The 14,960-nt window shown below is 38.6% G+C and overlaps 1 protein-coding gene across 1 annotated transcript in view; it reads right to left on the bottom strand.

Annotated features, from left to right (window-relative positions):
• The window catches only part of LOC121700735, a 17,835-nt gene extending 3,311 nt beyond the window's left edge, over positions 1-14,524 (bottom strand). The window contains exons 1-3 of the mRNA XM_042083936.1: positions 14,487-14,524; positions 2,252-2,335; positions 1,775-2,045 (exon numbers count right to left, since the gene is read on the bottom strand). Coding sequence (XP_041939870.1) covers positions 1,775-2,045; positions 2,252-2,267 — 287 coding nt within the window. The 5' untranslated portion in view covers positions 2,268-2,335; positions 14,487-14,524. The remainder of the gene's footprint in view (positions 1-1,774; positions 2,046-2,251; positions 2,336-14,486) is intronic.
• Between the last annotated feature and the right edge of the window lie 436 nt (positions 14,525-14,960).

The following is a 14,960-nucleotide window of genomic DNA, read 5'->3' as shown; positions in this document are numbered from 1 at the left end:
TGCATGGATTCCAGTTGCTGCTACTGGAAGAAACTGGAATCCATGCATTTCCACTGAATTATTTTTGGAATCTGATCCCTTATCATACCTGTTCATTCTTACTCGTTGCTCGACTTATCGTGACTAAATTCAAGATGGCTGCAAACGTTAAACTTCGTGAAGATACTGTCTGTATAAATCGTCTTGTAAGTAAACTACCAGTGCTTTTTCAAAGTTCTCAATGTCTCGTTTTAAATGTCAGGGCCCTCGGAAGTCTACCAATGAAGTGTGGAGATACATTGAGCCTCGTAAATGGGTGTAAAACAGTGATTTATTTGCATGGCTAGCCCGATGCCGAAGCACCACTACTGAAAAAGCTGTTGGTAGCATCGGCTAACTAGCGCCAGATTTTGGAGTGCAGGGGACAAGTCGAGATGGGCTATGAGACATACGTTCACACTCGGTATCATGTTTCAATACACTTTAGGTCAATATCACACCGGAATTCTCCTTTAATACCGGTATCAGGCACTTTTTGGATGTGACTGCTATTCATGGTCATGTTAACTGAATTTGTCAGAATCTTCATTTTATGTCTGCTGGCATTATGTGTTCTTATAGTGCTCCAACTGAATTTTTAACATTGCTACTACCATAGCAAGTTTTAACATTGCTACCATAGCAAGTCGCCATGACACTTCAGTATTCAGAAATCTGGTTTTCTATATCCAGACGAAGCTGCATTTATTGATTTTAAATGTATTGGTAGACAGTGCCTGACATTGTAAAATTACATGTATATATTTTCATATATTATATAGAATTTCCATATTGAGTGCAGAATTGTCAACATTTTGAAAGAAATATGAGTTGAAGAATATTTGTTACCAATTTGTAATAAGGTGTTTTAACAAGCCATTTACAAGGTATTACTAAATGGTAGGGGTGTCACGATTCTCCAAGTCCTCGATTTGTTTTAATTTTCGATTTTAAAGACACGATTCAATTCGATATTCAATCTTTTTTTTAATATTCCTATTAATTAGGGCTGTCAAAATAACTGATTAATTTCGATTAATTAATTTGAGAAAAAATAACTGATTAAAAAGATAGTGCAGATTAATCAATTCCGTATGACCTTTGACCCCGAGCCGTTCTAGTCAGTAAAGTATGCCTTGAATGGGCCTCAGGTCAAAGAAGTTTGAGAAAGGCTGATGTAGACGACAAAGCAGCAAGGAGGCATCGTATGATCATTTAAACAAGTTTTACGACAAGGTCGGTGAGGATGGGAAAAATCGTACATTTCTGTGCACTTTGCCCGCACTTCAGTCACAGTCATTATTCATTTAATCATTAAATAAAATTGTAATTCTAATGTATTTGACTTTGACATCCCTGGGTTAAGTGGTCCTTGGTCTGAAAAAGTTTGAGAAACACTGAAATACAATAATGCATAAAACCATTTTTGACAAAGAAAGCTTAACATTGATCAATTCCTGACACTGAGGTATATTTTGACTATGGTGATTCATGTTATGGTGCGGTGCCGGTGGAGCTGATGCTTTTAAATACAACATTATCAATTTGGATAGTTACATTTTGTACAGAGACATATATTTAGTACATACTGTAAGATTATCCATAACACTGCTCCTCTACCTTTCAAAGGCACTTGGAGAGTAGGCCTATCAACCTCTGCCAAGGCTAACAACCTGACTGGCTATAATAAAATAATAATAATAATAAAATGTATTGATATAGGACTTTTCAAGCATCGAGCACATAGCAATCTTACCTATCACGATTAGCCAAACTAGTAATGAAATCTTCACAACTCTCTTCAAATGGTTTAACAAGGTCCACACGTGGCAGCTCCTTTAGGATTTGCTTTGTTTTCGACATCCAATTGGTGGCTTCATAGTGACTTTCCATCAGTCCCACTATGTCAGTCACGTCTGCCTTTTCCAGTTTGCCCCAGGGAATCCCAGATAAGGTCTTGAACTTTTTTAGCTGCGTTGCTGACAATTCGTCCAGAATGTACAGAGGATTGGGTGTAGTAGAGTTGTCTGTTGGACACACAATAAAAACAACAGTCAACATAATGACTACCATAATAATCACCATCATCATTGTCATGACTCATGATCACTGTCTCCAGGCTAAAGCTGGGAAACTATCAAAGGAAAAACAGAGCACATATAATATATTGATGTATTTTGTGATGATATAAACCATAATTATTTCCACATTTATCATTCAAATAAAAATATACCTCTCTGGCAGACCATAGTGGAAAAGGGTGAGATGATGCATGTGGTGCTTCACTGTAATCTGACGTGTCCTGGCTTAGACCAGCCTATGGATAAAGTAACAAATACAGTAGAATACAAGTCATTACAGGGCAAAAGATACACAAGATCACAGCAAGCATTTTTTGCATTGTGAAATGCTAGTGTAGGCTGGCTAACACTAGACCTCATCTCAATCGAAAACGTTGAGATTTGAATAAAATTGTGTGCAAGGCAGCATGGGTATACCCAGGGTAATGCTAGGGTGAAATTGTGTTGAATGTATGCTAGTCCCATGTTGCCCTAATACAAATAAGAAAAGACGGTAACACTTTCTTTTAACTCATTGAATGCCAAGCTGTTTTCGGAAGCTTTGTCCTAGAGTGCCAGCAATCTAGACCATTGTTGATGATTTTTGTAACATATTCTGTGTTATAGCTATGAACACATACAATGGCTCGTTTGAAAGGTGAGACTTTAAGCTCTCAGTGGGTGCAAACCGTGTATTTTTACACGCTTCTGTTCCTGAGAAATCACAAGCTAAACAGTGGCTAGTTTTCATCAAAATCGCTGTTTTTTTTTCTAGAAATGGAGATATAACGTCTTTCATGAATATGAAGTGTTGCTTGTAAAGGTTCCGGGAAGCGAGACCTGGCGAGACTGCCACCTAGTGATAGATCCACGAAAATGGCCTGGTTTTGAGCTGACGTGCATGTCGACCCAAAGCGGCAACCGCTTTATGACGTGCATGTCGACCCAAAGCGGCAACCGAGTTATGATAAAATGTCCAGATTGTGCGTTTTCATGAGTTTTCGATCGTCATATATTTCATTTCCATTCATCACAGAGTTCCCAAAATCACATATAAGGTGTGTTAGAGTGTCTAGTTTTGTAATTAAAAAAAAAGCTAAAAACGTAATATTACGTTTTTGGCACTCAACGCATTACGTTTTTGGCACTCAATGAGTTAATGTGTCACTGTTACAGTGTACCTACCTAATTAGGTACAGTGGTACAACCTGTGTAACAACATGTATTATCAGGTACTACCATTGTACTTGCATTATGTATTTGTGGGTACCAACATATAGTTGTTACATTGTAATACTGAGTTCTTTTACAAACCTTTGCCAATTTGCCTAAATCATCAGAGGCAAAGAGCTGACCATTCTTAGCTCCAGTCAAGGCCTCATTGTCTTCAGTGTACATGTAACAGCTGTGCTGCTACAACCTTGTTACTCTTTTTGAATTACATCAGCATTGTTTTGTACGTATGTATGTGTATGTGTATGTATATGTATATTTTATCATGATTTAATTTTATTATTAATAATACTTTTACTGTATTTTTATTATTATTCTCAGCATTATATGTCTAAATATGTATAGATAACTCACAAGGCTCTGGCTATGTGTAAATAGCTTGTCATGAGATTTTGTCATGTGATTTTGTCACGAATGGAACAAGTTAATGTCAGCAGTTTAAGAATGCAGAAGTGATGCTTTAGGCCATGTGTAACTGTCACATTCTGATTGTGTAACCAGAACCTATAAAAGGAAGCTTACATGTAACACATATCAGTCTTGGTACGAACCATCTGTTTCGTATCATTCTCTCTCTTTGCAAAGATAATACAATTGCATTGTTCTTGGGATCACTGGCTCCTGTCTTTTTTTGCGCCAAAAGCATACTAAAATATTCAACAGAATTGGGGGCTCGTCCGGGATCCCAACATCCGGGGGTTGAGGTGGAACACCTAAAAATCTATGCACGGTAAGGTCTGGGACCTGGGCAATAGCTAAAAGTGTGTGTGTGTGGGTAAAAAAAAATCAAGATGGGTAAATGTCTGATGTTGCTGTGGGTGTTGTAGATGGGGAATTTCCCCAATTAGAAAGAAAAAACAAAATACTATGCTGGCGGTTACATTCCAAGATCTCAAAAACTAAGAAGCCAAATTTTAATGGAGGGAGGAAGTCTGCATTTTAAAGCAGGAGTCTGGCGTAAACAAAAAGTCGAAGTTATCAAGACCTCCATTTAAAAGGGGAATGGGATGATGACGAGTGGGATGACGAGAATTAACATATGGCAGATAGGTTCGAGGAAGCAAAATTTGGAGAATGAAAATTAAATTTATGTTTACTGTCCATGGAATAATAACAACAATGACATAGTCCAAATCTAATAAGTTATAGACTGAATTTGAGCGAAGTGGAAAGTCTGACAAACGGTCAGCGAGATATGCATGCCACACACACAGACGCTTCTTGCTTTATAGATAGATATACAGGCGCGAGTAGAAACAATATAGTGAAATAAACACCTAAATGTGCACTGTAAATCAGACTTTTTTGTTGTAGTAGTGTGATAGAATACATGCTAAGGTAACAAACTAGCTCAAAATCTCGAAATTGACCAGTGCATGAAAAAATTATGTTTTCACCTGTGTGTCTCGCCTTAATAGTTTCATGTGTATGTTACAACTGTATACATCTAACGTTGGTAACTGTACCACTTTGCATTATCTCTATCCACCAGTGAGCAGCTGCGTGTATCCTCCGCCACTTACCAGGCTTACCAGAAATTACACTTGTATAGAAAAACACAACAGAAATTATACGGTAGGAGATTTCTATGCTACAACTTCGGCATGTTTGTACACATTATTCAGCATGTTTGTACACATACACAGTACTCCAGCCTACAGTTGACTGAGCAAGTGGTTAGTCATGCTGACACATGGTGGGCTTGTGGGGAAGATTAATATCAGAACACAGCTACCCAAGTTTAGGAAAGGTCGTTGTGCATTAGTGCAACTTTTAGTCCCTTTCTTTTGATAGATGAGGTCGGCTCTCCACATGATTATCCAACATCAACAAGCAGCAGCAGCCATCATTGTCGATGTTTTTTTTTTTTAAAACCCGGCTTCTTCAACAGGGTGCGCTATCGTCATCGTGTAAAGCCCGCCTCAAGGGTTCTGATTGGTGTCTCGATCTAGGAAAATTGGAAATGGGCTAGAATGGGTTCTTGGCCAGACAGACTTTCAGAGCGAATCTCAAATTTGCCGGAAGTACGTCTGGGTTTTTCGAAGGCTAGTCTTTTGATAGTTTCATGACAAAATGGTTTGACAGCTGGAAAGAGGTAGTAGAATGTGGTTGTCACTGCTCCTGTGGTTATGTGCCTTATGTCTTTGATTGGTTGCTGTATAATTCCCTGTGTTCGAGCTCTGTTACAGCGTGCAATCGAAACTGCCGTTCACTATCCTGAGCATCTGTTCCTAAGGGCTGCTGGTCATCAGTCCTATTGCCACCTTGACACCGATGGTGGAGGACTGGGGACCGGTGGTCCCGGTGCTGATGATGAAGATGAGCTGGCAACAAACATGGTTATGGTGATTGTTATATGTTAGACGCCGACTATTATGATGTAGGCATGCGTCCCGATTTCCCTCCACCCCCTGATCCTGATCCAGATGATGTGTCTCTTCATTATGTTGCCTTGATGATGATTGATAGGGGACAGTGGTGCCTCAAATATGCCGATGTCAAATATATCTGTATGCGTATGTTGACAATTAAGAAAAGTTATTACATTGCTTTAAAACACATATAAGTTTACTGTCTAATTCTGTATTAGTTCACAAGCATGAACTTTATGCTCTGTTCATCATTCCGCTTTTGCTGTCAGTCAGTTACTTTTTTAGTTGTGTGAAATAACCGCAAAGGAATGGAACAAGTTAATGTCAGCATTTCAAGAATGCAGAAGTGATGCTTTGGGCCATGTGTTAACTGTCACTCTGATTGTGTAACCAAAACCTATAAAAGGAAGCTTACATGTACAGCTATGTGCAGAACAATAGCAGTGTGTTTTAAAAAATGTAATAAAGCTCAAAATCCTTAGAATAGATGTTAATTCCATAATATCAATGCATTGGGGACACTGCACATTCGATTTCAAATCAAAACATGACCAAAATTGATCAAGTTTGTGTTATACCTTTACAGAAAGTGAAGAAAAATGAATGTTAGGCATTTTTCTTCACAAACAAAAAATATTTCTGTATAAACTGAAAAATGCCATTACTTCTGAAAATTGCTTCACATCTGTGTTGCATGTCGACAAACTACTGGCAACTGTGAACAGGTATTCCATGCCCAGGACGATTGAATTACATTCCACAATTTCTCTGCAGCGGTACAAAATATGACCGCCGCCCAGTCCAGCGCTTCGCTGTGCGGCGGTCATAATTACCTTATTGCTTTATAAATTGCACAATCTCGGTCATTTGCAACAGTTTTATTTGGGCTAACCTAGGCTAGTACACACACATACATGCACAAACACACACACACACAAATGGACAAGCACGTGCTTGCACACATACACAAGCAACATTTGTTTCAACAATCATTGCTAATGAAGCTAGCATTGAATGTTAGCTACCAGAGAATTTTTTTTGTCAACATTGGGAAATCTAGGTCGATTGCCTAAATTGGACAGTTAAGTAAACACAATTCCTTGAAACCATTGTGCTCAGAAACAAGCTAAACCCCATCTGAAATTAAAATGAATGTGTAAAGAGTAGATAGTGATTCCACCCACTCACTTAATGTTAGGGACGGTCCCCTACATGCCGAACCGATCTATAAGCCAGCTAGCAAAAATCAAGATTTTTTCGAAACGGGTAAAGTTGCTGCCTTTTAAGATATCTAACTGGGGAGCAAGGCAGCAAGTGCGGTTCGAAACCGAAAAAACAAATTTTGCTGCCTTTTAAGATATCTTAGAATTCCCAAATAACGGTCATTTTTGAAGGCAGCATCGATGCACACTTCATGCTCCCTCCTACCCATAATCCCTTGCGGCAACGTCTGAAACAGCTGTGAAAGGTAAACAAACATGGCGGATGACTTCGGTAATGGCTGCTGAATCTGTTTAAAATGTAATTTGTGTGACCTTATTTTGCTTAGATTTGTAGATTACAGATTAGAAATAAACCATTTACTATCTGATTATGCCATTGTTGTAACCAATAATAGCGTCTGGTCTGATATATATGCCGGCCGTAAAACTAATTTATACCGTTAGCCTGCTAGCTTACGTAAGCTAATTTAGTTTAACGTCAGGCCTTTGCTAATGTCATACCGTAGTGTTAACCAAAGATTATAGAGTGCTACGCTCATTTTTAAAAGATGCATTTAATCCAAAGTCATGTCTAGTGAGGAGGGAGGCAGTAGGCAGCTGTCTCCCGTTTCGAACACACCCTATATCGTGGAAATAAATATCACGGCAATCAAAATTGTCTTACCAGTTATAAACACTGTATGTGTCACGGCCAAAAAACAAGGAAATGGTGATGTAAGTGTGACGCAAGAAGAGAGCGCTACCAAGATGTTCGTAAGGGGGTGAACTTGCCTGAACCAACTTCTTCTTCTTTCGGTTTAATGGCGGGTTACACAGGCGCATACCGCCACCCAGTGTTGTAGTACTCGGGTCCGAGTCATGACTCGTGACTTGACTTGGACTTGAGCAATGAATGACTCGAACTCGTGCATTCGGACTGGCGATGACTCGTCGAGGACTCAACCCTTTTTTCTAATATATCAAGGCTATAATTGTAGTATGTCATTTGGCTATAATTTGGTATATGATTTTAATATCTAGATTATTTGTAATACTAATTTTACTGCTACTGCTTTGCGTCAGTCTGCACACGTCACGTCATGTTCACATGCAAAGCAAACTAACATTAACTTTAACACAAACTCATATTAGGGGCAGCCGTGGCCTACTGGTTAGCACTCTGGACTTGTAACCGGAGGGTTGCCGGTTTTTAGACGCGACCAGTGGGCCGCGGCTGAAGTGCCCTTGAGCAAGGCACCAAACCCCTCACTGCTCCCCGAGTGCCGCCGTTGTAGCATTCAGCTTACTGCGCCGGGATTAGTGTGTGTTTCACCTCACTGTGTGTTCACTGTGTGCTGTTTGTGTTTCACTAATTCACCAATTGGGTTAAATGCAGAGACCAAATTTCCCTCACGGGATAAAAAAGTATATATACTTATACTTATATTAGGCCGTGGGCCAGATTTGTTGGGGGCCGTCATGGTCATTGTCATTTTCATTTCTCTGCATTGGTATCAGAGTGTTGTTAAATTATATACTCCTTTACTATACCCACTCATGAGCAACAAATCATTTACTCATCATATCCTGCTCTTTCTCTCTTGAAACTCCCTATTTCCATGTCAGTTTTTTGGCCTCTTCCTTCCTGAGGATGGTCTGTAGTGCTAGGTTTAATCAATTTCAATCACAGAAATTGCTTATTACAGATTGTTGAAGACAGTTGGATGTGAATATCTTTTCTTTCTAATTTTCCCTTCCTACCCAAAACATCTTGGGGGCTGTATGAAACCTGCTGGTGGGCTTGATCTGGCCCCCGGGCCTTATGTTTCACACCCCTGCTTTAACAGCACCGAAATGCCTGGAGACATGGCTGCCACCATTTCAATGTGTATTGCCAGGCAATACTAGTTATCATACATAGATAGATAGATAGATAGATACTTTATTGATTGCAAAGGGGAAATTCAAGACATGACATGACATTACCTAAGATTACCCTCAGCCTAGGCTCAACATCACACACTGTTGCTGGACCGCGCCAATAGCTGATCATCATTACGCGAGAGGCGAGGTTCCATTCATTCATTATCATTTGGGGCGTGCCCTGCCGTGCTTCTGTCTGTTAATTTACAGCAGGCTATTATCCGATCGAAAGAAAAATAAACTAAAAGCTTCCCCGATAAAGATATACTGTAGCCAGGGCTTTGAACCAATGTTTTTTTCCAATCGGTTCGTTCCGAACAGAAACGGAATTATAACGTTTCCGGTTGGAGTTCCACCAATAAATTGACGTTTCCGAACCGGTTAGAACAAAAAAATACTGTTCCCGGAACGGTTAATTTAGTTCCTGTCAGCTGTTTAATGCTATAGAATTATGTCACATCTTTCTCATCCAGCTTAAACCAAATGTAATAATATTACAACCATTATTACATAATAATAATTATATTATTAATAATAATAATAATTAAATAGGCCTACAATTATTTCAAATGTGTAGTTTATTGTTAAAAGAGAAAATTTCCACACAAACGTAACGACATTATTAAGACACATGGTTATGTCACTCGGGCAACAACAAATTGCAACTGTCGGGGAAAGGCCATCCAGTAGGCCTAGTCAGGGGCGCCTGCAGGAATTAATGCTATGGTACGCACACCCATCACCCCCCCCGCAAAAAAAAAATCACTCGTGAACAATATTTGTCCGTTTTAGGTCCGTGCATTGGTCAGCAAAAAGTAGCCTACATAGCATAACAACATCCACATGCAATAATACAACGACAATGTCTACAATGACCTATTCATTTGGACAACTTGATACAGTATAGGACAGGCTTGATACAGTATAGGACAGGCTAAAGTTACCTTTAGTTTTGTTCTAGCGTAACGTGACGTCTGGCTTTAGCGCAGTCTAACGTTCTGACAAGCACACCAATTGCCTACCTTGCCCATCTGGAATAACTCCTAGCTTTGCTGCCTCCATCCTTTCTGTTTTCGTTGTTTAAACTTGTGATATCCATGATGAGTATTGAGTTAGTGAATTAGCTCAACATTGTGTGCTGATAACCATATATAGATAGCCGAGTAAAAGAAAACAACAAGTAGCCTATTGCGTGTCTGCGTGCGTATTCTCTCTCCTGCTCAAACAAAATGCGTGCACGTTAATTTTGATAACGTGTTCACTAACTTTACGTAATAGATGGTAAATAGCCCAATGGCATGCAGCTAAAGGGATACTGTGCATATTTGGGAAGGTATGGTAGGCCAATTTGGTGTGAATACACACACACAAGGGAAATGTTCTGTTGTTGAGTAGCTTGATGGTACGCACAGTGCGTACGGACGTACACCTGCAGGTGCGCCTGGGCCTAATGTTCGCTAGTCCATCATTAACGTGGAGTCGACAAATATAGCTATTGATATTGTGTTTGGAATGAGCGTTTTAATTAACGATGGATCGTAATCCACCTCTTATTTAAGATGTGGAGTGGAGACTTTGTAATCCATCGCTCTCTCTCCATTCAGTCAGCGAATGTCTGATGTAATGTCACACAGGAAGTGAACCTCAGCCGTCAGGTAACGTGCGCAGGAAAATAATTACTTTTTTTTTTTTAGTTAATTAGGCAACGAAAACTTTGAGGAACGAAATAAAACCGGTATTAACCGGTTACCATTATTTTTAAATAAGTGTTCCTGTTCCAGAACATAAAAAATAATAACGTTTCCGGTTTCGTTTCTGTTCCCTGTAAAATACAAAAAGTTCCCGGTTTTCGTTTTCGTTCCTTGAACCGGTTCAAAGCCCTGACTGTAGCATACTTCTTAATTTTGGTGTCATAAAATATACAACCCCAAAATAGAAAAAGTTGGGGCATTGTGTAAAATATGAATAAAAACAGAATGTAATAATCTTTTGCAAATCTCTTAAACTCATATTACACACTGTAACAAGATTCTGTGATTTTCACAGCATCACTGCTGTTTTTGAGAAAAATGTGTACTGTATTTGTGAATACAGTATGTTGCTGTAGTTTCGCTATGAATTATGGTCAAAAATGGTCAAACTACAGTAATAAAAATTTGCTGCGAATCATAACACAGTAATAAATCTGACTCCTCCCTCACTTGTCAGCTTTTTGAAAATTTTGAAAAAACATGGCGGAAAATCAGTTGGGGTTTTCTGTTTTCTTTTTGCACATAAATACAAAGTTAAGCTCCCAGATAGCAAGGTGACATTGATATTATGTTGATTTTCCATCCAAATCATCATTTTGAAAAGATATTGAAAAGTCATGGATTTATGGTTTACTGGGAAATTTTGACGTGGTGATTGAAACGTGCACCGCGCGACGACGTTTGAACTGTCCGGCGGCGGGAGATCATTTTTGAGCAACAGTTCAGTCAGTCAGACCAACGGTGTTCAGCACTCTGTCAAGTTCGCAGCTCCACCTTAATGGTAAGCAAGCATTTATTTATGTAACGTTAAAGTTTCATTGTGAAATTGTACTACATTAAATTCGGGCATGTGTACAGTCTATGTACGTTGTACTGTCTAACTTACAAACTCATCCATGCTTGTTGGATCAACTAAGTAAGTAACGTTAGGCTAGCTATCATAGTTGCTGTTGCTGTGAAGGTGGCATTAACGTTAATGTTTTATGTTAGAAGCTACGTTAACGTTTTGGCAGTCTCATTTATATTAGGCCTACCTTAGTTCTCAGTAAGTTAGTTTATTATATTCATATAATTTATATAAAACATTCGCTAGTAGTGCTAGGCCTAGTATGTTACTGTCACAATGTTGAGGCTGAAGATGATGTGCTGCTGGTTAACGTTAACGTGGAGGTTTAGCTGCTACCATAACTTATGTAACGTTAACTCATCTTAATCATGTACGGTTTTGTGAGTTTAATAGGCTAACTTTAGCAATATTGATATAAGTTAAGTCACATCTGACTATCATTAACCGTTGTTCGGACGAACAGCGCGAATGGCTGTTGCTGCCATATGTGTTGCTGCAAGCAAACATCATCAATGAGCTCACCCAGCTGGCTAACGTTAGCAGCTAAATATACCTTGCGAAACTGAGTTATGCTAACACCATCTTCAGCCTGGCATTTTGACAGTAAACTCAAAAAACATACAGTATATATATATAAATGATTATTCTAAAGTTTCACTTGTAAGTAGCCTTCAGTTTCAGTTGAAAATTGTTATCTAACACTGTTTATCTTTTTTTCTTCTATTTCTGCTAGGTGCTGCTTCACTCTGCTACTGGTGGTGGATCAGGCTGACTGCAACCGTTGGTCTAACGTTAGGATGCAGCACACGAGAATTTCTAAACGGAAAAAAGTGAATAAATGTACTTGCTTTTCAAACTGATAACAAGTTGTCAATGGTTATTTATGCAAGTTTGTGTAGCCTAAACCATACCTAGGCCTAGTCAAATTTATCCTGGCTGTAGATAAAGCAGGATATGAATTTCCCAAAATTACTGTAAATAATATTACAGCACTGGTATTACTACTGTACTAAGTTACAGTATGATCCATAAGTACTGTGATTAAAAATACGGTAGACAATTCAATACTGTATACATTACAGCACTGGTAGTACTACTGTAGTTTGCATTTACAGTATCAGGCATACGTACTGTGATTTCATATACAGTAGGTGTACTGTAGAGTGAAATACAGCAACTTGCTGGTTATTTGCTGCCAGCAAGTTGCTGTAAATTTTACGTTAAACTTTTTACAGTGCATTGCAAAAAGGACACAGACAACATACTGTATCAAATGTTGAAAATGACAAATTTGACTATTTCATGGAAAATATATGTTAATTTCTAATTTGATACCAGCAACATGTTTCAGAAAAAGTTGGGACGGGGTAACAAAATGCTGAAAAAGTTGTTTAATGTTAAAGAAAACAAAAGGAAGAATGTTTCACAACTAATTAGGGTAAGTGGCAACACGATTGTCTCTTAGAAGTAAAGAGATGTATTTATCATCTGCGTAAACTTGTGCGCACAAGTGATGAAACAATGTCATTTTAATGCTTCTTAACATGAAATTGTGATGTATTTGGGGAGTTAATCATCTACAGGACATAATATTATTAAAACATTCAGAGAATCCAGAGAAATCTTTACAAACAAGGGATAGAGCTGAAAAACACATTGGATGGTCGTGGTCTTTTGGACCTCAGATGGCACTGCATAACACCAGACCTGTTTCCAGACCTGTCATTGTATGAGCCAGTGCCGGTTCAGACCTCCATGGGGCCCTAAGCAAAATCCTGCTAAGGGGCCCTCCTACCTGAACTCTGAGCATCAAAATGTAACCATTTTTTTCACAGTATCATCTGACACCACAGTGCTCCCAATACAATCATCCCACCCCATTTTGGATGTCTATGGAAGTTACCAAATATAGTGTTTTTCCCTAAAGGACTAGGAAAAAGACACATAATTGTGTGTGAATCACCTTCACACAGCAATAAATGCCCAGTTTCAGTGTCTGGGCTGTTTGCTTTTGATGCTTGCTACATATCCCCTTGCAAAAAATAACTGCAGTTATTTTTAGGGCTGTCAATCGATAAAAAAAAAAAATCTAATTAATTGCATACTCTGTGATTAATTAATCTAAATTAATCGTATATATAATTTTTGCTGTGAAAGTATTTTAAATATTTAAATTCAAATGAATCATTGAATAATCAGAATTAGTGACTTTAAAGTTCAAAAACTCTTTTATTATTATTTTCACTGTTCAAATAATTGCCATAATAATCTATGATATAACCTAATATCAGGGGCGTGCAGAGACCTTTGAAGGGGCAGGGGCTCAAATTTAAAAAAGGGGCACATGGAACAACATTTTCAGAAAACGTTTTAACTTTATTTAAAACTTAATTTTGATTACAACCCAATAGAGAATACAGTCTCCTTGGTTCTGAAAATTCAATAGGAGTGCATGTACTGTAGGCCTACTGTAGCCAGGGCACAGACAGATAGGTCTTTTCAGTTTTCATTAGGCTATTGTCTACACAGAGATAATAGGCTATAAGGCTACATCTTATTGATTAAATTCAAAGCTAATTTTAATAGCCTAGAAATCTAGACGCACCCTATATGTTATATAGGGTGTTATAAATATGTTATTGCCTAGTCTGGCTTGTCAGGCTATAATTTTAATGTTTATCACAGTGAACTACCACCATTAGCAATCTGGTGTCTTGCAGATTCACGTGCTGTGCGTGTGGCCACTGAGTGAAATGACACGTAATGTAGCTACTGTAAACAGAGAACGACGTGTGGAGTTGGGTTAGTTAAACAACTACAGTAGCCTATGTCGTCGGCTTATGATGATTTAGAAAATGTTTGCCTACTCTGTTTTTTCATTTTCTGAATTGAATATGTTATGAACGTTCAGCCTTAGATTTTCGAAGCTGCCATTATTGAAATTGATGGACCATGACATGGTTAAAACGGGTTTGATAGCCTACTTCATTAAACATGAAACAACTTTAAACATTTTATTCTCTATCTCTAAGCTGAATACTATTGCATGTTCAGATAGACTAACTGCCAAGTGACCTTACCGTGCTCCCAAACGTCTGTGCACCTTCTGACAGTTCACTGAATGTATGACATCATGGATTGGTGGCCGCAAGGCATTTCAATTCACCCCTCGCTAAGCCACACCCGAAAACCGCCACAGGCTAATCGTGGCTTAGCAACCCGTCACTAGGCACAGGAGGTCTGACAAGCTTTTCGAGTTTTGCCATGTTAACCTGAAGACTGAAGGCCTGTGGGTCACGAAGGGCACTTATTTGGATGTGTGGTGCCCTAACCCACGTAAAGACACAGTGAAATAACATGTTACACTATAGAAACATGATATAATTGGGAACACATATTGTTCTAACTATAAAAAATGGCATATTGCATGATATTTCCATAACCGCGAGATACACGCTTCACGATAACGGCAAGAAGTTGTTAACAGACATCCACCAAGATGTATAGCCCATCAGTAATCTATTTAAAATAACACCTATTTGAAGTACCATTCA

Source organism: Alosa sapidissima, chromosome 24 (genome assembly GCF_018492685.1).
Source record: "Alosa sapidissima isolate fAloSap1 chromosome 24, fAloSap1.pri, whole genome shotgun sequence".
Lineage (NCBI taxonomy): Eukaryota > Metazoa > Chordata > Actinopteri > Clupeiformes > Clupeidae > Alosa > Alosa sapidissima.
Note: the sequence above shows the minus strand (reverse complement) of the source record. Positions and strands in the feature narration are given on the sequence as shown.